At 34.1% G+C, this 27,309-nt stretch overlaps 1 protein-coding gene across 1 annotated transcript in view; it reads right to left on the minus strand.

Moving 5' to 3' along the window:
* Nucleotides 1–27,309, minus strand: part of LOC118742285 (unconventional myosin-XVIIIa) — a gene marked incomplete in the record, with an annotated part of 149,081 nt that overhangs the window by 56,138 nt on the left and 65,634 nt on the right. The window contains 2 exon segments of the mRNA XM_036474245.1: nucleotides 116–298; nucleotides 378–746. Of these exon segments, the coding sequence (XP_036330138.1) occupies nucleotides 116–298; nucleotides 378–746 (552 nt within the window).

Genomic DNA, 27,309 nt, shown 5'->3' on the forward strand with positions numbered 1-27,309 from the left:
GATAGCCTATCCTTCGTTTGACGTTCTAGACGAGCTGCATCCTATACAAAAAAAAATTGGAGGCAAGTTTTAAAATTTATTACATATTAGTGAATACTCCACCCCAACAACTAACCTGCAACGATTGACATTCAGCATCAAATTTGCGCTGTTTCTTCTCCAACAAATTATTGCGACCATTTTGCTCTTCGAGCAACATACGCAAATCATTCATTTCATTGGTCATTTTTTGCGCTTTGCGCTTCCATTGACCGACAACCTGGCGTTGCTCCTCGACCTCCTCATAGGCATCGGAGAGCTAATTGACATCGAAAAGGCGAAAAATATTAGAAAAATTCAAAAGTACATTCTTTCACACAATTCGCCTATTTGCTTACCTTCTTCTCCAACTGTTTCTTCAGTCCGACTAGTTGTTCCAGATCGTGTTCGTGTTGGGTTTGTAAGCGTCGCTTGGTGAACTCCAGCTCACGCGCCACGCGCTCATATTTCAATTTATAAACGCCGCCGCCACCACTTTCATCATTCTCTGGATCCTCATCTTCGGATATGCCATTCAAATCGGATTTGGCACAAATCAGTTCCATTTCCAGCTTCTCGCTGGTCTCTTGCAGATTTTTCACTTTGTTTTGTTGTTCATTGAGTTCTTTTTCGAGTTTCAAACGTTCGGCTGTTTCGGCTTCGAGCCGCTCGGTGGCAATATTAGCGGTAGAGCGCTCCTCGGCGAGGTCCACCGTCATTTCGGATAACTGGAAATGAAGTTGGAGTGGAAAAAGAAATTTAAATATTTTTCTTTTCAAATACTTTATGACGGTAAATTAAAAATTTCTAAAAATAAACGCATTAAAATTTAAAATAGCTTCGCAGCTAATAATCAGATTTTAATTGTATTTTAAATTACAAGTTGCGTGGGCATCCTACATATGTATGTATGTATGTTGTTGTGGAAATTTTCAACACCTGCCCATTAGAAAATATTGCTCATAACCACCAGAAATATACTCCTACACAAACTGATTCACAGATTCATTTTATTTTTTTTGGCAAAATCTAGTGACATATTTTTGTGAATTCCAAAGTTAAGTGTCCATTGATTTTCATGCATACTTACTTACATAAATACATATATATGTAGATAGATTCATAAAAATAGAACGAAATGTTCATACGTATTTTTCCTCGTATACTAAAATCTTAGCGCATCACAGCGCTATTTGTCATGGACACATCTTTACTTTGACGCAACTTTGTTGACGCGACTGTCAATGTCAAAAACTATTAAATTAAAAAAAGGGAAATCAAAAATACTTATAAGTACACCCAGTGCATCATTTGCTGAAATTTAAACAATCATTGATAAATTCCTCAGGGTCGTTTCTAAAACATCCTTCATCCAGTTGATATTACTTTGGAGTTCAATAGCCTGACCTATGAAGCCGCTAAGGATGCCTAGTTGCCAAATGATGGTTCATCGAAGTGATCAACGAGAATATTAATAGCCCATATGTATTACCGTAATTTAGGAGTCATTATTCATTTATGAGAACACGGATACTAGGAAAGCGGGACATACATTAATGGTTCAAGCTTGCAAAAAGGTCGATTGGGAAGAAAGTTGTGGAGAATTTAAAATTCAACTGTCTCAATACAAAAAAAAATATGGGCATACCTCCGGAACTTATGATGATGCATAATTTCGTAGGTATATGGTCAAAATCGCTATACTATTTGCGTATTTTTTAAAGTAATATATATATTAAGAGTTACTGTAGTATTTTATCCGATCTGAAACAATACCCGCAATGTTGTAATCCCAAAACTAGCTACAACACCAGTGAGAAAATTATTCCTAAGCCATGTTATTGCAAAACGTACATATACACTGCCGGCAAAAAGTATTGGCACAGCGAATTTTTCACAATATATGTACCAATTTCTAATATTTTACCGCTAATTAAAAAAAAATATAGTTCATTCTACAACAAAAAACATAAAATAAAATAAAATATAATTTCTAAACTTTGTGCAAAACTCGCGAAAATTCAGTAAATTTTCATGCAAATTTTCAACTTTTCAATCAGACTTTTTGGAATTTTCTTTAGTATACAGTTTTGTAGCCCATTAAATTCTAGTCAAAAATACAAGTTCGGAGTTAGTAAAAAATCGCATTGATTTTTGAGTTTTTTTTTTTGTTGAGGGTGTTTTGCATTTTTTCTATATAAAGTATTTTCGAAAAAATTTGTGTGTATGGGAGAGACAGCGCGAAAAAAATTGCCATAAATCAACGGTAATTCCTAGCTACTATAACCGTATACCTTATTATAATAAAATTGATTGGGCTACAAATCTGCATACTCGAAAAAATTCTAAAAAAACTGATTAAAAAGTTGAAAAATTGCATGAAAATTTGCTGAATTTTCGCAGTTTTTCACAAAGCTTAGGAATTATATTCTTATGATTTTTGTTGTAGAATGAACCATATTTTGATAAAAAATTGGCGGAAAAATATAATAGAAATTGGTACATATATTGTGAAAAATTCGCTCTGCCAATACTTTTTGTCGGCAGTGTACGTGCATCGATTCTACCAGCCTTGTTTTAATAGTGCGCTGGGCATGAAAATTAAAGTGACACAAAATTGACACAATGCCATGGATTCCCCTTTGCATATGAAGAGTGTGAGCAAATTTACACCACTAGTTTTTTTCTCCACATATTTTTGTTCTTAATATTAAATAAACATTTTGGAAAATCTGTGATTAGTATGGCATGTTTCCAATTTTTCCTTTTATTTTTTTTTTCAGTTTATGTATTTTTAGCATCAGCAATAAAATTGGCCAGCGTTGCCAAAGATTGCCAAATTTATTGTTATAAGTGTGCATGCATATTAGGGTGGTCCAAAAAAAAGGAATACCAGTATTTTTATGTTTTAAAAGAAAAACTATATTTAGACCATGCCCATGAAGTTTTCCATTTAACCAATCGTTTATGTAAAATTAAAATGTTAAATTTTAACATTAACAATTTTTTATAGGTCCCCCAAAAATTCCAAAAAATATTTAATGGGCGAGATCCATACGAAATCGGTACTATTAAATAATGGTAAAATAGAGAATTGGGTAGTATTATTGGAAAATATTGATTTTCAGTTGGGATGTGACGAATAGAGATTTTACCGGATAACCGGATTCCGGATATCACGTAAAAAATCAGAGCCGGATTCGGATATCCGATCGGATATTCGGTAGACTGCTGCCCTTTATAAATTTCGCGATATTGTTACAATACGCAATTAAGAATACAAAATTTCTTCTCTGAAATCGAAGTTATAACATAATTTTGTATTAAAAATATGACTTTTCCGTCTACGACGCTGATTTACAGATTACACAGGCCTGCGAAATAAAATTTTTATTTTTTTTTTTGAATTTCTTGGTGTGTTAAATTTAAATATATTTTCTCTAGCACGTCGAGATTTTTTTTTATTGGTGACATATATATTTTAGGATTTTTAGCAATTTCCATGATAAGCCAAAAATTATTAAATTTAGACGAGAAGATCCTTTAATTTGGTGGAAGCATAATCGCCAAGAATTTCGAAATGTTTTTATACTGGCAATGAAGTATCTCTTCGGACCACCTTCCTCAGTGAACTCAGAAAGTGAGTTTTGTGTATCGGGTAGCATTTATGTTGAAAATAGAAATAGATTTTTGCCCGATAATTCGGAAATGCTTCTTTCATAATTAAAAATATTAAAACTGTTTACTTTAATTGCTAATGGTATCTAACATTAAAATGGATCCTAAACAATCAAAAAAAAAAAAATATACAAAATTTGTAAACTAGATTTTTAAATAGAATCTTCTATAATCGAAATCCGGCCGGATTTTAGCTAGTATCCGGCCAGATAGTCGGATAACAGAAAAACGGCCGGGTAAGCCGGATTCCGGATACTCGGCATATCCCTAATTTTCAGGAATTCTATACCAAGGTGTTTCTCCTCATATAAAATACCTGGAAAAATTAATGGGCTTTAAGGCCGTTCTAAATATATATTTTTTTTAAACGGTATTTTTTATTTCATTTTGAGAAATTCTAGGGGGTGATAGCTTAACCTTTTAGGACCACCCTAATGCATATTAATAATAGATGTACTTGTCATTTGATGATTGTTTCTATACTACAAAAAAAAGACAGCTAATAGCTTTAAAAGAACGCCCACAATGATACTCTGCTTACGCATATTTATGTATGAGGAATAACACGCGGACATGAGGACGAAAAATTTAGATATGCACTAATTTTTTGAAATACATTTAAAATACAATATAAAGGCCTTTCAGCGACCTAGACCGACAAATACGTATAAAAGACAAGATGATATTTATATCGTTGTTTAACTTTATTACAAAAGAAACTGTGGAATCTCTAACATAATTATGCCTTTGGCAATGAAATGATTTTTTTTTTTTGGACGGTAGAAAAATTTGGAAAATATACAGAACTTTTAATTTAATACATATATGTATGTATTTTTGCCTTGTCTTTGAGATTGAACAAACTGACTTCCAGTCCTTGATCCCAGATACGTTCATTTGTACACGGACGATTCGAGGATAGATGCGAGAGCAGATGGCACACGGTTTTCCAGGCTAAAGTTTAAGCAATTCTAGGCAAGGATCTTTGGCTACCCCTCAATAGATCGGGTGTGATTCAATTAAACAGAAATGACAACAAGCTACTCTCCGAGTACCTTACAGGCCACAACCAACTACGCTTTCATATGCACCGAAGAGGTTATCGGAGAGTCGATATGCCGGCTCTGCCTTGAGGACGAGGCAACGTCTGAACACATTATGTATATGAAACTGTCCAGCCTTGGCTAGACAAAGATAAACTTACTTCAAAACTGCAATGGTCAATTATTTCATTCAAATTCATTAGGGAAGCTGCGGGTATTTTGAGCATACAGAGTAACCGCCTCCATCATTTAGAGGAACAAAATACCTTTCAGGTCGCAGTGTCTCTTTTTATGACACACTAAGGCGAAGTATGTTGTAAGATGCCAGTCGGAAAAATTAGAAAAAAAGGATATTTTATCCTATTTCGAATCTTTTCAAGAGATGATAGGCCTTCCAAGCTCGATTCTTTACTCCTTTTTTTTGTATAGAATGGCCAGTGTTTTAAAACCTTCTCAGTCAGAAAAAAAAACTTGCCTCCAGGCACGCAGCGACTCGGCTAAATACCTGGACTATTTCCCGTATTTATTTCCGTTGCTTTGGAATTACAGCTTCTTGAGCGCCTTCGAATGATGAAGCCCTTCCTGAAAGCGTTTATACAGAAGCGCTCCGCATTTTGCCGCATTTTGAGGTGAATCTTCCTTCGTATATACATAGCTCAAGGCCACTGCCTACTCGCGCCACACGCATTCAAGATTCAAATCACTACCAACGGCCAATATAGAAAATGCATGGGGGCTAGAAGCCAAGGAAACATTAGAACATCTCCTAAGCCTATGTCTGGGGTTACCAAGAACTCAACTGAAATACCCGAGGGCCACCAAGATCGAAAAACTGGAGGATGCCTCAAGTGTAGGACTTCAAGCTCTCCTTAGATTCGTCAAGATGCGGATGTCTACTATAAGACTAAGTATCTACATTCAAATCGTACCGTGAGAGATCAAACGCAATTTTGTGACCACTGAGGTTAAGCTACCCCAACCTTATCCACTTCTGCTTGCAACCAATTCAAAGAATTTTTTGTATTTTGAAAACACAGAGAAATACGAATAGAAATAAACTGCGGGCCTAGATTCAATGCCCATTAAACCGAAGTTCAATATATGACATGGAACCCAGTCCAATGAGCACACCGTAAGCCCGATAGCCACTGAATACCTTTTAGGTTATTATTCTAAAACATCTTTAATTTCTATGCACTTTTAACTTAACTTAAATAGTATTTCAATCAAATCCCCTTTCGTTTCCACTCAAAATGTATACCCCCTATCACCTGTCTTCCTACCTCATCCATGCCGTTATCATCTTCCTCCTGTATGGTGCGATCATCATCGGTTACGGACAACTCGCGCGCCATCGAATTCGAACGCGAAGTCGGCGTATGTGGCAGTGTTTTGGCCAATTGAAATGCTTTCGTAAGTATATTTTGCGATGAACGCGAACGCCCAACCGATGAGCAACGTTCCATGCTATTGCGTTCACGTTGCCGCTCAATCAGGCTAATCGTATCATCATCGTACACCGAATTGGTCGGCGTAGTGCGTCCACTGTCCAAGCTGCCGGCAATGCTGCCTGTTGGACCCGCCGAGCCCATGCGACGCGAATGCTTGCCCAAAGCACTCCATTCTTCTTGCACATGATCTGTGCGACGCAAGAAATTCTGTATCTTCTCCGATAGATAGGCTGAGGTGGTGCGTGGATCCTCATAGGAGGGCGATGGTCGAAGCGATTGATGCACCGGCTGCTTCTTGCAACCCAACACGAAGGAAAGATTAGCATCAAACACCACAGGCGACTGCTCGAGACTTTGCATTTGATAGACATCTAGCGGATCACCGCGTGTATAGGTTTGTGGAAAGACGCGACGTGGTGGTGTGGTCAGACGCGAAGGCGTCGAACGCGAAGTTATGGTGCTGTTGGTATTGGTGTTCGATGTGCTGAACGACGAGCAACGCGATGATGTTGACAACGCCGGACTAGGTGAACGTTGCGACAGCGAACGCAACCGTTCCGAGGCGCTACTGCGTATAGCATTTCCACTTGAGCCGGTAGTTGATAGGAAATCTGATTTGGGGAGAGGAAGTTTCAGTGAGACCTCAACGGCTGTTTCGTTGGCTTTAGTCGACGCAGTGTTTGAATTACCGCTAATCCGTGAAGATAAGGACGACGCCGACGAAACAGTCGATGAAACGCCGTTACTGCCATAGCCATTACTGAGGTAAGACTTGGTTGAATGGGTTCGGATGCCATTCGCGGTATTGTAGGTGGAGGATTTGGTATAGTGGTGTTGGTAAGAGGACTGATGTTTAGCATCAGACATAAGCAGTCCATCTTCGGAGTCAAAGTTTTGTTGCGAGCGACGCAAGCTACGCGTGGAGGTGGTGGTGGCGTTGGAAGCAGAAGCGCTGCTGCTAGCGTTACGCTCGCGTGGCTTTGACAATAAATCCACAGGTTTGCGTGCGCGTTGTTGTGATTGGGGTGGTACGGGAGGACGTGAGGAAGCATTGGTGCTAACGGAGGCATTGGAAGACAATGAGGAGGTGCTACCACCGCCGTTACTCAACGGATTGGGGTAATCACCGCCATTCGTGGTCGCCGGCGGTGAGAGTGGTCCGTTAGCGGCGCTTGTGTATGAATTTACGGTGGTTGATTTAGACGACAATACAAAGGTGCTGGGTTTCTGGAGATCGGTTGTGCTCTGTGGCTTCGAGCTACGCATAGCTTCAAGGACACGCTCTAGAAATTTAGAACTATTTGAGGACTTTTCATTGATGACATTTTGTGTGTGAGTAGATGTGGCGGTTTGTTTGGTCACAACATTTACTGGCGCTTGGGAGTTTTGGGCCTGAGACACTGATTGTGCGGAAGAGATAGTGGTAGTTGTATGAGTGCCAGTGTTGCCGTTTAATTGAATTGTGTTTGTGGTAGTTGAGGTGGAGTGGGTTTGATTTATTGTTTGAGTGGTGTGCGGTGAGTTATGTGTACTTTTCAGCTCCTCAGCGGCAGTATTCTGTGAAGGTGTTTCTAAGTCGGACAGAGCTTTCGTTGACTTCTTCAATGACAAAGCAGAATCACGCTTGGTGGTGACTCCAGTGATCTTGCTGCTGCTCTTAACCAGTTTTGTTGCGGTGGTAGTCTTTGTAGATTTGTTTGCCTCGCTTGACTTGTTGTCTCCCTCTAACTTAGCGGTGGATAGCCGGCGGTACTGTAATTTACTCGTTACGCTTGAAGTTTCAGAGTTTCGTTTGAGCTCGTCAAGCTTTGCGTTACCATTTGTATCCTTATCAATTGTTGGTATTTTGGATTTCGTATTATGCGACATTAGCTGTGGCTTCTGCGCACAGTTTGTTTGTGGCCCTGCTGACGATGAAATTGTAGATGCAGCGGAGGAGTTGCCACCGCTGACCGCTGCGTTGGCACTTTCGTTGGCGTCGTCGTCTGTGCGACGGTCAGCGGGGGTCAGCACAAGTGCGGGCTGTAATGGCGCCATATTGCTTGGCGTCAATCTTGTATTTGTTTGCTTATTAGTTGTAATGTGTGGCATGCAATGGCTGGCGCGTTAATGCCGCAAGAAAGGCATTATATGTGCAGTTGTAAATTATAAAAATTTTTTAGTGTAACAAAGGGTTAAGGGCGTTCACTCAAGGCATGCGGGAGATGGACTTTTAGTTTCGTTTATCGTTTTTGTTGCTGATGTTTTCTTTTTTCTTCGCACACACTGAATGAGGAGGACCTTGGTGTTGATGATGAGTGAATATGCTGCCAATTTTTCAGTTGCCAAAATTGTTGAAAGGGAATTTTATAATTTTTTTTTTTTGTAACGAAAATGCAATATTTTAGTGTCGCTATGGTTAGCTGTCGTATTTGGTTCGTTTTTGTAGGTATTCAATTTCGTTGATTTCGCTTTTGTTTGGCGAGGGTTCGGTGTAAATCTATTTTTTTTTTTAATTTTTGTCTGTGTTATTTTTATGACTTTTCTTTTTTACATTCTGCTGTCAGCGTAACATTTAAATTCAGAAAATTTATAAATTTTCAATTAAAAATTTAGATAATTCACATCATAATCAAATATAATTTTTTATATTTAATTCGGCTAATTTAATTAATTTTATGGCTTGTAAGTTGAGTTTGATATGTTTTGTTTAAAAGAGTTTTCAGAGAAAATCCGAATAAAATATATGTACATACATATTTTTTTTTTAATTTCGCGTTAAACTTGTCAACGAACAACTGAAAAACTTATTTATTTTGTTGAATTTCCGAAGTATCCGCTATGAACTATTTTAACCACCGAATACATTTTTACTGCTTTTAAAGAAAATTTTATGATTTATGTATAAATATTAATGCTTTAGTGTAATTTTTATACTTCAAATTATTTTTTAACTTTATTTTCTTTTTCATTTGAGTTTGTTTTTTTTTTTTCATTTTATTTTGTTTTGTTTTCATTTAACTTAATTTTGGATTGAATTTTTTTGTTTTGGTTTAGGTAACTTTATTTTCTTTTTGATTCAATTTTATCGATTTCACTTTTTAATGGTACAATGCTGTTTTCTGCGAGTATTCTTTTGTGTATATAGTTCCGACAAAAAAGTTTTTTTATGTATTTAAATATCAAAATATTAACATAAAATAATTGTTTCGTTTTAATTTTTTTTTAGCTATATTTTTATTATATTTTTTAACCCATTTTTTATTTTACTTAATTCTTTTGACTCGTTCCTTTTTTTAATTTTATAGTTTTTATTTATCGTTCATTATATTTCATTTTATTTTTTAATTTTTATTATTTTTTTTCTTTTTATGTATTATTTGTTATTTCATTTTGATAATATTTTTTTCTTTTATTTATTTTATTTTTGCATTATTTCTTTAATTATTTCAAGGTATTTTATTTTTATTTCATTTTGTTTTTGTTAATTTTCTATCAATTTAATTTTATTGTTTTTAGTTTTTTAAGGGATTTTTAGTTTAGATCTTGAAATATTTAAAAATTTTGTTCTTTTAATTTATTTTTCATTTCAATCTTTTGTTTCAAATAATGCATTTTATAAAATTTATTAATTTTCTTTTTTAATGCAATTTTTCAGTTTATCTATAATATTTTAATTTTGGGTTAAATAAGTTTATTTTTGCCTTTTTATTTATTTTATTTTTGGTTTAATTTTTTGTTTTTATTTTAATTTAAAATTATTTTAATGTATTTTGTATTAATTTTTATTTAATTTTCTTTTGTTTTATAATTTATTTTTTGGTCCATAGGTACTTTATTTTAAGTAATTATATTTTTATTTATTTATTGTTTTTTTGCTTTTATTTTTAATTTTGTTTTTATTTAATTTATTATATTTATTAAATTTATATATATTAATATTATATTTCATATATTTTTGTTTAAAATTTTGTGTTTCTTTAGTTAAGGTTTTTTATTTTACACAAATTTCAATATATTTTTTTATTAAAAGAATTTGTTATCCATATTTTTCGGTTTTACTTTCAGCAAAGAAGATGTCAGTCCTTGGCCAGATGGGTCGTCCCGGTAAGGTAGACCCGACTGTGGTGGAAGAAACCACAGGTCATCAAGCAACGACCAAAACACATACAGTCGATGTCCCCAAACAACTTATTTAATTTCCTAATCGAAACTGAATTTAATTAAACTTATAATTAAATAATTATTTATTTTAATTTGATTTTTTTTTTTGGAACGGTACAAAAATAGGTTTATATTGGATTTTAATTGAATGGAAATTGAAACTGAATTGGGTTGAATTTGAATTGATTCGAAATAGAATTGAGTTTAACTGAAATTGAATTTGAGCAAAATAAAATTTAATTGAATGGAAATCTAATTGAACTGAATTTAAATTCGAATTAAAGCGAAATTTAATTGGTATTGAGTGATATTTGTATTAGAATTAATTAATTAATTATTATTATTATTCTCTTTTCTATATTATTTAGCGGAATTAAACTCGGTACTTCACAAAAATTGTGTCATAGTATTTTTTTACAATTTCCTCAACTAAATTTTACTAGGCTCTATTTACATGTTTGTTCTTTATGGCTTTTACTATTTTCTTATTTAAATTTTTTTGTCTTTTTTTTTAATATATGTATTAATTTTCTTATATTTTTTTAATTTATTTCCTTTGTTTACTTTTTTATTTATTTAATTTTTGTTATTCTATTGATCTTATTTTGTACAAAAAACATTATTTTTTTGGTTCGGATTTAAAATTTTTTTTTTTTATTTAATACTACAAACTAAATTTTTATTTTATTTGTGATTTATTTTGATCAATGTAGACTTGATTGTTCTATTTTTCACTTGACTTTGAACTTTTTTATTAACATAATTATTTATTTACTTTTAATTTTTTTAGTGCTGATGTAGTTTTATTTTATTTTTCTTATTTTTTTTTATTTCCTTTAGATATATTTTACTAAGTGAATTCTTTACGATTTCGTTACGCATAAGCGCAGATGCCTCAATTTTTAATACAAATGTTTTCTCTTTTCTTGTGAAAAAAAAATAATTGCGAATTTAAACCATTTTCAAAGGAAATTTAAACGTTATGTGTAAGTTGCTATTTATTGAATTCGCAGCACTTGTTCGATAACTCAATTAATACTATACATGTATATTTGCCTCTTACAAAATTGGGTTAAAAAATATTATCTCTACATTTTATTTTTTTGTTTCCTTTTTTTTAATTTATAAAAATATCCAATTTCTGTTCACAGAATTTTTGCTTTCTGCCCGAGTAACTTTTCAGCCGTACGACCGCTTGCGTACTCTTTCAACACTCAACCGCCAAATGTACCATCCGGGGTACTCTGCCGCGGACCGTTGCTTATTTTCAAACTTCTCGGAAAGTGGCTAGCGATTTTTGTGTGCAAATTTCAGGCACTCAGCGGTTCACTGCACGATCGATGTGCCACTGCTGCTCGGTTCTGACTGACTTTAGCGGCTAGTCGGACCGGATGATGTGGATAGACGCTGGCTATTGCTGGCAGGTTGGTGATCGCTTTTCCGAAACGCTGGGAATAGCACAAAACGCTCAAAAGATTACTTGGCAGCCGCAGCCGGCAAGCGGATAAAATTCTCGCTTGCCATCAGTTGGCAGAACGTGCATATCGTCACTTACATATACTGCTGCGGCATACGCAATAGTATTCAAAGAAATTATACAACCAACCGAAAATGTACCACAGCTAGCGGCGAGTAGGGTAAGTACGCAAAATTTTAGCGAAAATAAATTAAAAATATTGAAAAAAGGCTAGGAAAATAAGCGTATTTTTCGAACGCTGCGCTTTTCTATATCGCCTATTTCCGCCAATGGTTGATGAGCGTAAATCCAACGCAATTAGCTGCTTTGCCGGCAGCAAAATAATTAGACGCACGAGCCGCAGGCTGAGCAGCAACGCTTGCCGTTAGTGAAGTATTCTCTAGCGATCGATTTGCGTTGCGTTGATCGTCTGGTTGGTTGGTGGGTCGGTCGATGGGTTGGTGGGTTGGTGGGTCGGTGAGGCGACAATGGCGAGCGCTTGCAGCCACAATTTGCCTGATTTTCGAACGAATTCGCTGCTATTCTGAGCGCTTTGGTTTAGTTTAAAGACAAATGAACATTTATATGTAGATAACTACATATCTATATAGTATGATTAGTATACATTAGGGTGGAGCGAAACAACCTGATCTTCGATTTCGAAATTTCGGATAATATTTACTGTCGCTCCAACAGCCCTAATGTTTAAAAAAATATCTCAAATTCTGGTTACTTTATACTATTTTTAAAGACTTTAACTTTGCACTTTATTATAATAAATTAATTAAAGGGTTACAAAACTGCATACTCAAAGTCTATGTAGAAAAAAAATTTAAAAAGTATAAAATACCCTAATTTTAGAGATTTTTCGAAACTTTGAGGCTCTTGGGACGCAAACATTATCCGATCGAAAAACGGTTTAACACGGTTCAATGTGGCCACGTTTCCGCACTACTCGAATTTCGAAATCGAAAAATTTATTTTTTTTTATTTCGCTCTACCCTACTGTACATTACACCGTACCTCCTTACAAGCATACAAAAACAAATCCCCGTAACTTCTTTTTTGTCGAACCTTAATGATTTTTGGACAGCTGCAATTTACTGGCATTAGGGTGGTACGTCAGAGTGATAAGAGATCAGGTGGGTAAGTACTAGAACGGAGTTCTTAAGGCCAATAAATTTTGAAAAAAATAAATAAAAATTCTTCTCAATACAATCATTCATGATCCGACTGTAAATGCCGAGGGTATGACGAAAACTGTAAAAAGACAGCAAAAAAAAATTAGAGGTTGGCTTGAAAAAATACTTTATTTAGACTCAGGTGTATATGGCGAATTTTATTTGCAGATACGGTCTAATGTACATACATATGTATATACGTATATGAATTTTTCTAGGCCTACACTCCACTCTTTACTTCCTTGGTGGTAGATGTGCCACTCAGCTTGCTTGTTTGTTTTTGTCCCAGTAGCACCAATTTAAAAAGAAAATTGTTCTCACACACCTACATATTTACATACATACATACATACATTCATATGCATTTACGCACGTCTGCATGTTTTAATTAATAATAAATTTTGATCTTCAAAACTTTGCCCAAATGCTCTTTTCAATTCGTCTGAGATTGACCAGACCTGATGTGTGGTAGCTGCTTATCCGAATGTAGTAGGCACAGTCCACTTACATACATATGTACATAGTTGCCAAAGCGCGTCTAACAAAAATTTTATTTTGTATTTCGTTCCGACAACTTTTTTTCTTTCAACAGTGTGAGAGCTTGTGGGTGGAGAATTACTTGTGTTTGATCTGCAAACAATTTTTTATTTTGTGTTTTTCCGACTCTTAAATTTTGTTTATTTTCTTAGTGTAGTCCTCGATTTTAGTGGCGCACAAATCGCTGCTGAATGAGTAACCGATGTTCGACTAAACTGCCGAAATGTAATCAATGAAATTCGGGCGAAATTTCTGTGGCCTTTTTTGATTTCTTTAATAATTCGGCGGGTTCACTTTCGACACTTCAAAGAACAACCAATGTTGCTGCTGAACTATTTTTTCCCTAACGAACAGCCAAAAAATAGGCGAAGCCTATCAAAAGTCGTACCATAAGCTGTTATCGTAGCATGGGTTGTTTAAATATCCTATGGTAAGAAAACTAAAGAAGCTCGACTTTGCTCACACAAGCTGTGTTGTTCCTAAACTCCAATAGGTAGAATACTTCCATGGCATTTGCTTCTTTGCCTTCAGTTGCTACCCGCAACTCAAACGATTAGGATATGTAAAATAATCGCCAAAAATCTGGCATCCGGGTCCAAAAATTCCTCCAACAAACCTTAACAAATTTTGATAAAATATAATTATAGGCATACGCCAGCTCATCAGGACCAGCAAGAAAGTGTGAACCAAGATGTTTAGACCGTAGTCTCGCAAAAGCTGGACAGCTTAGGAGAAAGTGCTGAGATGACTCCAATCCATCGCCCTTAAAGCAGCTGCAGGGTATCTGGATCCGCGTGAATACCCGCCGGCTATTGTTTCGGCCTTGTGAGACCAGAAATAACTTGAAATGGCTCAATTCCCTACTTTCTCCCAGTGCTCGCCGAGCTGATACAAGGCCGACTTATCAAAGAGGAACCTGAAAGTAGCTTAAGGTAGCCCCATTTTCCTTCGTTCACTGAGATCGACTACCTTTCATGGCTAACTCATCCGCAGCGCAGTTTGCTGCGACATTACTATGGCCTGGTAATCATATACATAAGTCTGACTAGAAAATAATCGGACGCAACGAAAAAAGAGATGAAACATTTACTTACTGCACTGAGAAAAAGAGAGAGCTGACTTTTTCTGGAGTGGAAAGGCATCCTTGAAACGTTATTACCGTATAGGAAGCAGCTGGAGACACCTCCGGCCTACTGGGGTTCACTCTTGAACAGTTGGGCCTCATATTAGCTCAGCGAGCTCTGAGTACAAAGGAGGGCTGCAAACCAACTTGAACCCCAATTGCGCCCTTCGCCTGGGACAACCGGTGCAACCTAACCGACGTAGGCCGACGTCAGCCTTAGTGCCAACTACCTCAGCGTAGAAAACATTGCAGTGATCTGGAAGCCTAAATTTGAGGTTAATAGAGAGACCGTTGCAAAAGACCCCCTCCACCAATCATTTCGTCAAGCTTTGACCCACATATGTAGAAGTTCATTGGTGCCTTCTACTTTCCTCCATTCGTTACTAGGGGAGAAGCGAGCGGAAAAGTCATCCATGTTAAGAGAGATAAGGTTGAAGCTTTCAAGACGACTAGAGCTTCCAGATGCTAAGTCAATTACGCACCCCGTATTTGCATTCAATAATTTCAACCAAACAAAATGACAGCTTAAACTGTAGCTTAGAATGTAATGGCCGAATGGTTTGAAAGATGCGGACTTTCGGAATCCATGCTAAAAAAAAACGAAGCCGCCTATAAACTGGCCAGAGAAGGTTCGCAATAGACTCTCGTAGAGCTGGCACTATTTATGAGGACCCAGTTAGTATTCTTGGAAACTTATAACTACTGAGTGAGTATACTCAGAAACTGAGTTGGTAAACTCAAAACACAGTAAGTACGCGGGAACGGCAGATAGGCAAGAACTATTTTCACAAGAAGGAACAAAAGTCGCCTTAATAGAGATGATATCAGGTCTATTGCTGGGTTTTCATATTTAACGGATTGGTGTGCCCACAGTCACTCCCTGAAGCAATCGTAAATGAAATCGTCTACTAGGAAGTTTTTATGTAGTATCCATTGAGGCACTTAAATTCTTTACAAACAAAGATTGCTTAAAATGGACTACTCTAAAACGGCAAAATTTTAATAAAGAAAAATCTTGTATAGGAGCACAAGGTCCAACAACATTCATTAAGAAAATAGCGTACATAATACTTTGCTCGATGAAATACAATTGTGCATACAACAAGAAAAATCATACAAAAATCTGAGAAAAATGAAAACAGCTGTTTGGCGATTTTCTGAATAAACACTCAAAGCAATATGATATGTCGGCCGGCCGTGCCTGAAGTATTTTTAGGTTCAAAAATCAAAATACATAAAGTGTAATATTGTACCGAATACATTTATAGGTATGTGTGTACATTAGGGTGGTCCAAAAATGTGTGCATGGTTTGAACCGAAAAAATATACCGCTATTTTTTTATTTTGAAATCAAAATTGTATATTTAGAGGCCGGTCAAAGCGCTCAAAGTTTTCCATGTATTTTATATGGGGAAAAAACAACTTTTAGTACAAATGGTATAGAATTCTTGAAAATCAATATTTTTCGATCGGAAAACTCTGTTTCTCTTTAGAAGGTTTTCAATAATAACCCCAATTATTTATTTAACCATTTTTTATAGTAACTATATTTTATAGGTCCGGCGAAACCCCCAGAAAATGCCAGCAAATGCAATGGGGTGATAAATAAAAAATCGTTAGTATTAAAAAATTGTAAAATAAACAATTGGGTATTGTTATTGAAAGTCTCCTGAAGAGAACCAGAGTTTTCCGATTGAAAAATATTGATTTTCAAGAATTCTAGACCATTTCTACGGAAAGTTTTTTTTTCATATAAAATACATGAAAAACTGTGAGCGCTTTGAACGACGTCCAAATATTTTTTGATTTCAAAATTATATTTTTTTTTCGACAAAGAACAAGTCAAGAGGGGGGGGGGGGGTATCATTAAAATTCCGGCGTTCCTTTTTTTTTGGCCACCCTAATGTACACACATATGAACAGCACACCCCGGAGGTTTATACATATGCATCCACATCAGAATGCATAGTCACACATTTCTATTTGTTATACAATCTGTTGCACAATAAAACATTTTTGATGGCGGCAAGTTGCACATTATGAGTAGCCATCCATCAATCCATCCAACTATGAGCGAGCGAACAAGCACGCAATAGGCGCCATATTTCGGTTGGGCCATAATAATGGCGATCAACAATTTCAACATCTTTTCGTGGATACAATAAAATGCATTTACGAAAATTCAATATTTTCTTTATGTATTATGAATATTTACGCTTCTTATTAGCTGTCAAAGCAGTTACAAAGAGAACATATTTACATACATATGTATGCATGCCCTAATGGTCAAAACATACAGGAGGCAAAAATATACTAAAATATTGTCAAAGGCAAGACGAAACGAAATTGTGTAATCAATGTAATGAAAGTGTAAACTTGTCGAAAGTAAAAGCCATATACTTTTTTATTTGTTTTTTTTTTATAAATAGTGAAATTATATTAATTTGTGATATCCGTGCTAATTGAGGCGCCACATACTAGACGATTTTTAAGTTACTCGTAAAATAAAAAAAAAAAAATCGAAAATACTAAAAGTGAAGACTTTGCAAACAGTCTACTATTTAGTTGCGCAACGCAAATTGCTAAAATCAACAGGAAGTAGTTTAATTAAGTGCATGCGATAATACACGAAAGATATGGCACAGATGCTTGAAAGTTAAAAAACTGGACATAAATGTTTGCTAGTTTTGAAACTGTGCATAGGTTTTTGGTCTATTAACAACTGGGCATACATCAAAAGCACTAGCAATAATTTTTTCGTCGCTTAAAACTGGACATCATTTTTGGTCACATAAAAACTGAACATGATTTTTGGAAATTTAAAAACAAAGTAAACATTTTTGGTCATTAAAAAATATGGCATATTTTTTTGGCCATTTTAAAGTTGAACATAAATTTAAGGTTCTCAAAAATTACAAAAAAAAAAAAAAAAAAAATTAAAAGTCGGCATAAATTTATGGTAATTTAAAAACTGGGCACACATTTTTGGCGATATGAAAATATTTTATTATATTAAAACTGGACATAATTTTTTGTCATTTAAAAACTAGGAATAATTTCTGGTCATTGGTCATTTAGTATACTTTTTTTCTCATTCAAAAAGTGGCAATAAAGTTTTGATTACTTGAAACTGCACATACTTTTTTGGTCATATAAGCAGTAGACATAACTTTTTGGTCTTGTAAAACCTGAATATAAAAAGTGGACATATCTATGTCAATACGTATGTGTTTTTAAGTCATGTTATTCGGTTATGTGAAGCTGGACATCAGTTTTGGGCGTATAATTTGGCCATTTAAAAATTAGGCATAATTTTTTGGTGATTGAAAAAGTTGACATATTTTTTGTAATATAAAATTTTCGATAATTTAAAAACTGGACACAATTTTTTGTTTATTTGAAAACTGTGCATGCTTTTTAGGCATTTGAAAGCTGAACATAATTTCGCATCATTTAAAAAGTGGGCATATATGTAAATACTTTTGGACATTTAAAAAATTACCATAATTTGGTAATTTAAAAAGTGGATATATTTATTGGTCATATAAACCCTTGGCATACATTTTGGATAATTTAAAAAGTGCATACAATTTTTTTTAATTTAAAAACTGGGCATATATTTTTGAACATTTAAAAAGTGGCCATAATTTGTCGATATTTAATGTTGGGCATCACCTTTTTGGTAATTTAAAAAGTGGGAAACAATTTTTTGATTACCTGAAACTGCGCGTATTTCTTTTGGCCATATAAAAAGTTGACATCTTTTTTTGGTCTTGTAAAAACTGAGCATAAAAAGTGGACATATTTTTTGGTGATGTAAAAACGTGACATATACATATTTTGGTTATGTGAAAACTGGACATACTTTTTTGGCCATTTAAAAATTAGGCACAATTTTTTGGTCATTTAAAAGTTCGGCATACACTTTTGGTAATTTAGAAAGTGGATACACTTTTTGGTCACATAAAAACTTGGCATAGACTTTTGATAATTTAAAAACTGGAATTAATTTTTCGTTTATTTAAAACCTGGGCATACTTTTTTTGCTATTTAAAACCTGAACATAATTTTTTGTAATATGAAAAGTAGGGCATATATTTTTGGTAATTCAAAAAGTGGCTATAATTTTTTGGTCATTTTAAATTAGGCATACATTTTTGGTTACTTAAAAGGCGGTCATAATTTTTAGGTCATTTCAAAAGTGTACATATTTTTTGGCCCTTCAAAAATAGGCAAAATTTGCTGTCTTTTAAAGGCTGGCATACAATTCTCGACCAATTAAAAATCTAATTTCAACCTCCGATACATACCGCTGTTGGGCAAAGCAGATTGAGAAAGGGACATTTCTTATCGAAACTTTCTTCATTGTCCTTATAAGACAGACCGCGGGTCAGTAAGGGGCAGCGTTCAATCAACACTTAACTTCTGCGAAATTTTCTATGCCTCAGATCGCTTGGGGATCACTTCTGTCAGTAGATTATTTTAGAACGACACGTCTATCACTTTTTTTTTTTACCTAATACCAATACATATGCAGAGTGCACGCTAAATCGCACGCACGCAATAAAAGTACATTTATTTCTATTTCTATTTTACAAAATTTTTATTTTTTTTCTTAAATACCAAACTTTTATTGATGCTCTTCCAACAAGTTGTTTATTGTTTGGTATTTGCGGAGCGTTCACGTCTATGTGCCTATGTGTGTCTATGGTTTGACTCACCGCTGGGCTGGGCAAGCTCGATTAATTCGAGCACTCGTCGCACATGCTATCCAATTTAACTATGTAAAGATTTTCCATTCTTTTTTATATGTATATATATTTTAATAGAATTGTATGTGAAATATCTGCTGCCACTGTGGCATGTCCACCAAGATGTGTTAATATATTTTTAGTTGTTGGCCTTTCTAATGCTGACCGATAGAGCATCAAACGTTTGCGTCTGCATGTGATCTCGGCGATCGAGTGATTTACTTTACGCTACACGACATTTGCGTTCGATTTTTTCGTGCATCTGATTTTCTCGTCAATTTGTGTAATTCTTTGTGTAATTCAGAAATTGTTGTCGTCAGCGGAAATCGACGTTAGTTTGCCTGTCGGCAGCAAACACCTAACTTATTTCAATTATTTCATTTCTGCAGCGCTGCAATGGCGGGTATTTTTATAGATATGCACTTAGAAGGATACTATTTATTTTGGTGAAACTTTTAATTAAAGTAAAAAAAAAATATATTGTATTTAGAGAGTATTTATTCCAAAAATCGATTCCAAATATGGCTTTACATAACTATTTGAAAGTGAAAGGGTAAAACACCACCACTCAGGAGGTCTTAGGTTCGAGCCCTGGTCTGAGGAACATTCAAATTTGAAAATGTTTTCCTCCTCTCGGCAGGAGGCGGAGGAAAACTGTACGTGCCGCCATTTGTGTAACAACATCAAGGCGCACATCACGAATTGGTGGAGAACTTGGGCCAAATACTTAGCAAAAGTGTAAGCGCCTAAATATTATTATAATTTTTAGATACTATTTTAAGTGCTTATAAAAAGCGGTTTCTCTAAATATTTTCCCAGCTTGTTGAAACACTATTCTGATCTTATGACAACTACCTCAGTTCTTTTAAAAGACAGTGATTAGATTTTCTTGTTATTCCATGGCTTAGTTCCACCGGAGTTCTCAACTCATTTAAGGTTATGTAGAGAGTCATATACGGGTGAAAAGGGTAACACCGGGTTTTTTGGTTAGGCTTTCTAAAGCCGAACTTCTCCCCAGCAAGAACAGTGACGGTCACTTTCCTAGTGACGTGACCGTCACGCGTGCCCGCTAAGTTTGGCACGTTTTGCTATCACATTCTTAATAGTGAATCAAAAATGCTCCCAGAAGTTTTGTGTACGTGTGATTTTTCAAACCAAATAGTTTGCCTGCTTGCTCATATTTGAAAAGATTAGCGTGACTACTTACTCATATGTGAAAGATAGCTCGCACGAAAAAACAATAGATGGCGCTCCAATCAAAAATTATTACAGGTGTGTTAGTAACACCAAAAAATTTGCGTTTGTGTTGGAGTTTCGGCCACGCTGGTTTTGCTGGGTCCTGTTAACGCGATGATAACATCAGCTTTTGAACTAGGGATGTTCAAATAAGATCGGTGTTTCCAAAAACCGTTTTTTTTTTATTTATTTGGTTAATGATCTTTTTCAGTATTTTTTAATTTAGGAGTTAATCGTTTTGTTGTTTTTTTTTTTGTACCGAAAATTCGGTTTTTACATTCCCCAGCATTGGGTAATTATTATGTAAATCTTCGAGATAAGAATACAATTTTTCGGTGTACCAAACGCTTCCAATTGACTACTCAATTTTCATTGCTGTTCTGGTAGCTGAGCATAATCGATTGTGAAGTTGATTGTGAATATTGAAATTTTGTACTAAGTTTGAAACTTGGATATACCCTTGCTTCTGTTAAGTGCCTCAACTCTCTAATCCTTGTTGAATCCATGTCTAATCTTTACTGCTTACTTTAGCAATCCTTACTACTTACTTTAGTAAAGGTTGGGCAAGGATTAGACAAAGATTAGAGACGAGAGCCACTTAACAGTAGTAAGTTTTTATGTCGTTGTTGCAGAGGACCATCGATATATGTAATTATATACATATGTATTTATCTATAAATTAAAAAAGTTGTTGTTTGTGGAATGAAGTTTGTTTTTGTATAAATATATGCAACGCTTTATTATATTTCTTATTTTTGGAAATGAAATTGTTATATAACATAAAGCAAAAAGATTGTTTTAATTGTTTTACGTTGCACAGCACTAAGTAATAAGTGTAAGTGAAAATCTAATTTAATTCGATATCGATATTTTTGGTTGTTTTTTTTTGCAGTGTTTCTATAATTCGGTTTTTTTTTTTTTTGATAAACCGAAAAGATCAGGTTTTTAATCCAGTTTTCGTAACGGTTTAAAACCTGAATAAAAAACCGTTATTACTAAAAAAAAAAAGTTTTTGTTATCGGTGCCCATCCCAATTTCGAACTGCAGCTATTAACGGAACTGAAATTTGTGAAAGTTTTCCTTCGACTCTGAACTTTTGCGGAAGTGCTATACTCCTAAAGAATACTAGAAATTACAGCATTGGTAAGGCAGATTATTACCTATAGTGCGCAAGGACGATTGGAAGAGGTCAACCCAAACCTTAAATATTTTAATGTAAATACGCGGGGAGGATGAAAAGTCCCGGTCCTTAGTACCGTTAAGTGTCATTAATGTTTTGTCCTACGCAAATATTACCACTTGTGAGTCATCCGCGCATTGTATGCCAGTATGCAATAAATTCCTCACAAAGAAGAACAAAACGCCTACAGGTGTATTTGAAGAGATGCCTGCTGTATCTAGGGAGTCTGGACCTTCATTTGCCACCATCAAACGTTGGAGCCGAGAATTCAAGCATGGCAGGTAGTCACTGGAAGATGATCCCAGGTCAAGGGCTGCCATTACCACTGTTTTTTTGGTTTTGGTATTTTTTTATTTTTTTGGTATTGTGAAGGTATTCCGTTCATCGACTATCTCCCCGAAAAAATAATACAACTGTTGACAAAAGTGCGTCAAGTGGCGAGAAATGGAGAGGCCAAAGGAGTCATGTTTTTGCAGGGCAATGCGCCCGTGCACACTGCGCGAGTTGCAAGGCGTGCCCTGGTCAAGACTGGATTTGAAGAAATCAAGCACCCCACAATATATATTTTGTCATAGGGTTAAAAGCTCGTTATGATAAATGTAGGAAGTGCATTGAAGTAGAGGGAGGTTATATAAAAAATTAAAATTTTTATAAATATCTATCTGCTATTTTAATACCTTAGGCGCCAGACTTTTCAGCGTCCCCTCGTATGTACATACGTGGCTATTCCAATTAAGTGATAAAACAGCTAGAAATATCGGACTGCTGCAAGTTCAGTGATATTCCCGAATATAAAACGCGATACCAAACTTATTCTTCTATCGTTAATTCTAGAAAGACTACATTTTTCACAGCGTTTATTACGCAAGACATTTTCGAGTTTAAAATATGTACACACAAAAACCGATATATACTTCTTTTACTTTTAGACATAATTGGTTCATGGTTGCTCTCACATTATGTTCAACGGACCTTAAAATATACAGATGTCGTATTTATGTATCCATGTATAAAAAAAACGCGAAATTCCAAATACATTAGGCGTGTCATAAGTTTCAGTATTTACTGTTTAAAAAATTTGATTCATTGCTTTGTTTTGCCGAAAAAAATGACGACAAGAAAATATGTGCAGAAAAATTTGGCCTAAAGTAATTTTTGTTGTGGCAACGCAAGCGCTACGCAAATCTTAAAAATTCTTTATATTTAAGCGCTATCGAAGAGATTTATTAAAACATAAATATGTACATACATATGTATGTATGTATGTATGTAAATAAGTATGAGTAAATTGTAAAAACATTTTGTTTTCTAAACTTCACAATTTTAGCGTTGCATGAAAATTGTGCGAAATTCGAACTGACTTTGAAATTAAAATGTTGCGCGACCGTGTAAAACGTGTAAAAATGCGCGTGCAAAATCAATTTTTTTTAGAAAGGAATTTAAACAAATCAAGTGTAAACCAGAAATTCAAAAATTTTGATGAAACGGAAAAAAATGTTTATTAAAAATTTAAATATATTGTGGTTGCCAAGAAAAATTCAGACAAATTTTACAAAGTGAGATTTTCCGTTTCGCACATTCTATTTACACATAATAAAAAATTAAAACAAAAACATAATGCAAGAAAATATTCACACAAAAAATAAATGCGTGTAAATGAAAATGCGGTTTAAAAATGAGCAGCGTGGCGGGAATGGATATGGATTCGCTTCGCTTGTTTTTCATACGAGAATCAATTTAATTTTTTTTTTGCTAATTTTTAAACTCGTATTTTATTCATTTTGATTAGCCGCCATAGCAAAGTGTGAACAATTTAGGCTAAAGTAAAGAGCCAAACAAGAATTTACAATGACGAACGAACAAATTGTATTATGTAATTTTTTTTCTTGCATTCTACAAGTATGCACATTAGACTGCCTCACGCAACATCAAAAAAAAAATATATCTTCCTCTTAAGAGCCACTTGCAACAGATCAAGTTATTTTAACCTACAACAAAATTTGGGAAAATTTTCTAACTAAATCTAATCGATTATTTGGGTCCAATTTACGATGTAATTGTATCGTAGTTTTGTGTTTCATTAATCGATTATTAATCGATTAATTGTAAAATAATCGTAAAAATATTTTCAAGAAATAGGAATTCTGTAATTGTCTAAAATCCATCAATTGATCTTTGTCCCCTCACAAATCGTTTAAAGATTTTATATGGCTTTAGAAAGAAGAATATTTGTACTATTTAAAGATATAATAAGTTTTCTGAATATATTTTAAATATGTACAAAGTTGTTTGGAATATATCTGAAGTTAACACCAAGTTTCATTATTTTTTCCACTTCTACAACACTTTATGCCAAACTTTCAAAAGAAATTAGTACCTTTTAGTCATTACCTCAAAAAGAAATGTTTAATTCCGAGTAAAACTAGGTATCATCTATGAAAATCAATAGAAAATTTTGGAATATATGAATTTTCTAAAAATTTCTTCCAAAATTACTTCCATATACTTTCACTGAAAATTTGAATCAGTTGAATAGGATGCACTTTGAGGTTTCAATAATTCGTATGGAAAATTTTAATTTGTTTCTATAAAAGACTTCACTCATAACTTTTTTTATTGATTTTAATGAGTTGTACCTTGTTTTCTTCGGAATCAAATATTTTGGCAAAAAATGTGGTAGAAGCGCAAAAAAATAATAAAAATTGGTCTAAATTTCCGATTTTTTCCAAAAATGTTCCACATATTAACAATGTGCTGACAAAATTCATTATTTCTTTAAATAGTACAAATACTCTTTCTAAAGTCATAAAAAAATTTAAAATTAAAATTAAAATTCTTTAATGCCGGAAGTAATGCGGAAATGTTTTTTTTAAGAATAAGTAGAGAATTTGAGAATTTGTTAGAAAAATTTTGAAAACACTTCGTGAATTAATCGGCCAGCTCTGCGACCCGTACCAGGTCACTTAAAAAGTTCGCGCAATTTTTTTATTACTTTGTGACACCGTGTAATTATGTCGCTCAAAATACTGGTCTTATTTTATTTAAGGCTAATTAACAAGAGAATTAGAAATTTTGCATGGAAATGTGTTTTTGTGAATACTCACTGTAAAAAAATGTCTTTAAAAAATCGATTATTTCTCAATAATTGCAATTATTTTTTTGGCTTGTGATTAATCACACATATGCTTAATTAATCGATTATTTCATTTTTTTTTTGCCATCTCTAAGCGTCTCTTGAGTTTTATGAGCCGCTTTGAAAAACCGAAATTTTTCTTTGTAAATCATCCTAACGTATTTATGTACGTATGTATATTCATTTGTATGTATGTATCGATGTACATTATTATTTGCACAATATCACTGTCAGTTAGGAATGTGTCAGAAATGTGCAATAAACAAACATTCACCCAGATGAACAAAATCTAAAATGCAAAAATTAGTTGCAAAAACTCAGAGAAAATAAAAATTTTAAAAAATTCTCCATTAGCTGTAAACAAAACAGTATTATTTTTTGATATATATATTTTTTTGTTTCGTTAACACAAGAATCTTCACATTTATCAGAAGACATGTAGCGATAAAAATGTAGCGTAATTAATTAATTGCCGGCATTATTTACGAATTTATGCATTTGCAATTTTTTAATATTTAAAAAAAAAAAAACGAATTTTTACCAAATACTTGTAAGAACGCAATTCCACTTAAATGAACTGAAAATCGTAGCAGAAATTCTGTAATTTTTCTTCCTAATTTACACACTCGCAGCTGGAAATGGAGGAGAAGGGACTATAATACCAAACACTTTAATTAAAGATATATATAAAGTAAATGATTCAAGCTAGTATTGACCACGTCAATATTTTCAATGTCACCATCTGATTATTTGCAAAAGTAGTTAACTCCATTTTTCCTCGAATCTGTTTTTATTGCATTTTTGCGTAAATAACATGAACTACTATTATAAAAATTATGATTTGGGCCAGAAGCATTTTTAACGCAACAAGTGCATTTCCGCCGAACTCCCGCTAGGCATTGAAATTACGAAAATTGTCATGTGAAAACGAATTTAATGACAATTTTTCTTAACTTCACGGCACAGGTATTTTCTTATTGCCCAACTTTGTCATTAAAATTTGTGTCATTTAATGCCTAGTGTAACTCTAGACGGAACTGGAACAAAGCTGGAAGTGAGTTACAAAACTAGCTAAACCCAAACGGAAAATTTATTAAATCACGCAATAAATTAGTTGGTATAACTTCACATCTTCTGTGCATCATGTAATGGTACATCAAAAACATTTAAATACTAATTACTTTCTGTGCAGAAGAATACGTCTTTTCCTGTGGAAATATTATTTTTGTAGTTAGCTACATACTCTTGCAGCTGTACGGCTCTTTTACTCTAAAAATTGGAATTTCAAAGCTTAAAGGTAGAAAAAAAACATACCAAACTGACCAAAAACAGTAGTCAGTTTTCAACAAAGTAAATATGAGGCGTTGGAGAGCTCAATCTGTGGACTTCTAAAGGATGGAAAACTAGTAAGAAGATATTAAACCAGCAGGAACAAATTTATCAGATAAAAAAGAAATTTAGAACGCTCGTAACCTCTGCTAATAAAAGCTTTTAAAATATATACTCTCATAACATATTAAAGAGAATTGAGTGCATAATATAAGGCTCGCATAAATATTCAACTACTATTTTCAATAAAAAAGGAACTAAACTTTGTTCATCCGTACATTTAGCTTTTACTAATTGTCCATTGACGAAGTAAGTTTTTTATACTTTCACAAAATTAGTGTATTCGAGTATTAAACGCCTCTCTATCTTCTGCCATCCCATCCATCTTAAAAAAAAAAGAAGAACCACTGCTTGAAACGTTTTTTTTGTCCAATATCAATTATAAACCAAGCAATTCTGTCCCCGCCCACCATTTCCGTTTTAATTCGCCATGTTGATTTTTAATTCGTTACACTGAGAAAAGGAGTCAGCTATATACAAACATATAGGGCTGGTTTCTCCAACTCGACTTAACTTAGTTAAGCCAATTTTATTGACTTAGTCAGGAATAAGCTGTGTAAAATGTAGGCTAACTTTTGACTTAAGTCCAAAAAGAGGCTAAACTAAGGTAAGTTGTGTTGAAGAAACCAGCCCATAGATTACAAGATTTGGCAACTATAACCAAATCATGTAACTATGAAGAAACCATATGCTTCGCAACTAAACTAGGGCTAAATCAACTGAAAAGTTTCATTTCTGACCAAATTATTCATTAAAATAGGCGGACACCCATTTTAAACGGGCTACACCCAGAAAAAAGTCAGCTAAATATACTATTTATGTCAACAAATAACTTGGTTATAGTTAAATTATCCGGTTATTGTAGTTAACAAATCAAGTGTTGAGAAAAATATTTTTAGCTACCTTTATTCTGAGTGTATTGTACTTGCATTAAAAAAAAAACACATTTATAGCTTTCTCAACTCACCTTCGCTTCCAATTTCTGATTTT

This window comes from Rhagoletis pomonella, unplaced genomic scaffold (genome assembly GCF_013731165.1).
Source record: "Rhagoletis pomonella isolate Grant_MI unplaced genomic scaffold, Rhpom_1.0 Rhpom_scaffold_00001, whole genome shotgun sequence".
Taxonomy (NCBI): domain Eukaryota; kingdom Metazoa; phylum Arthropoda; class Insecta; order Diptera; family Tephritidae; genus Rhagoletis; species Rhagoletis pomonella.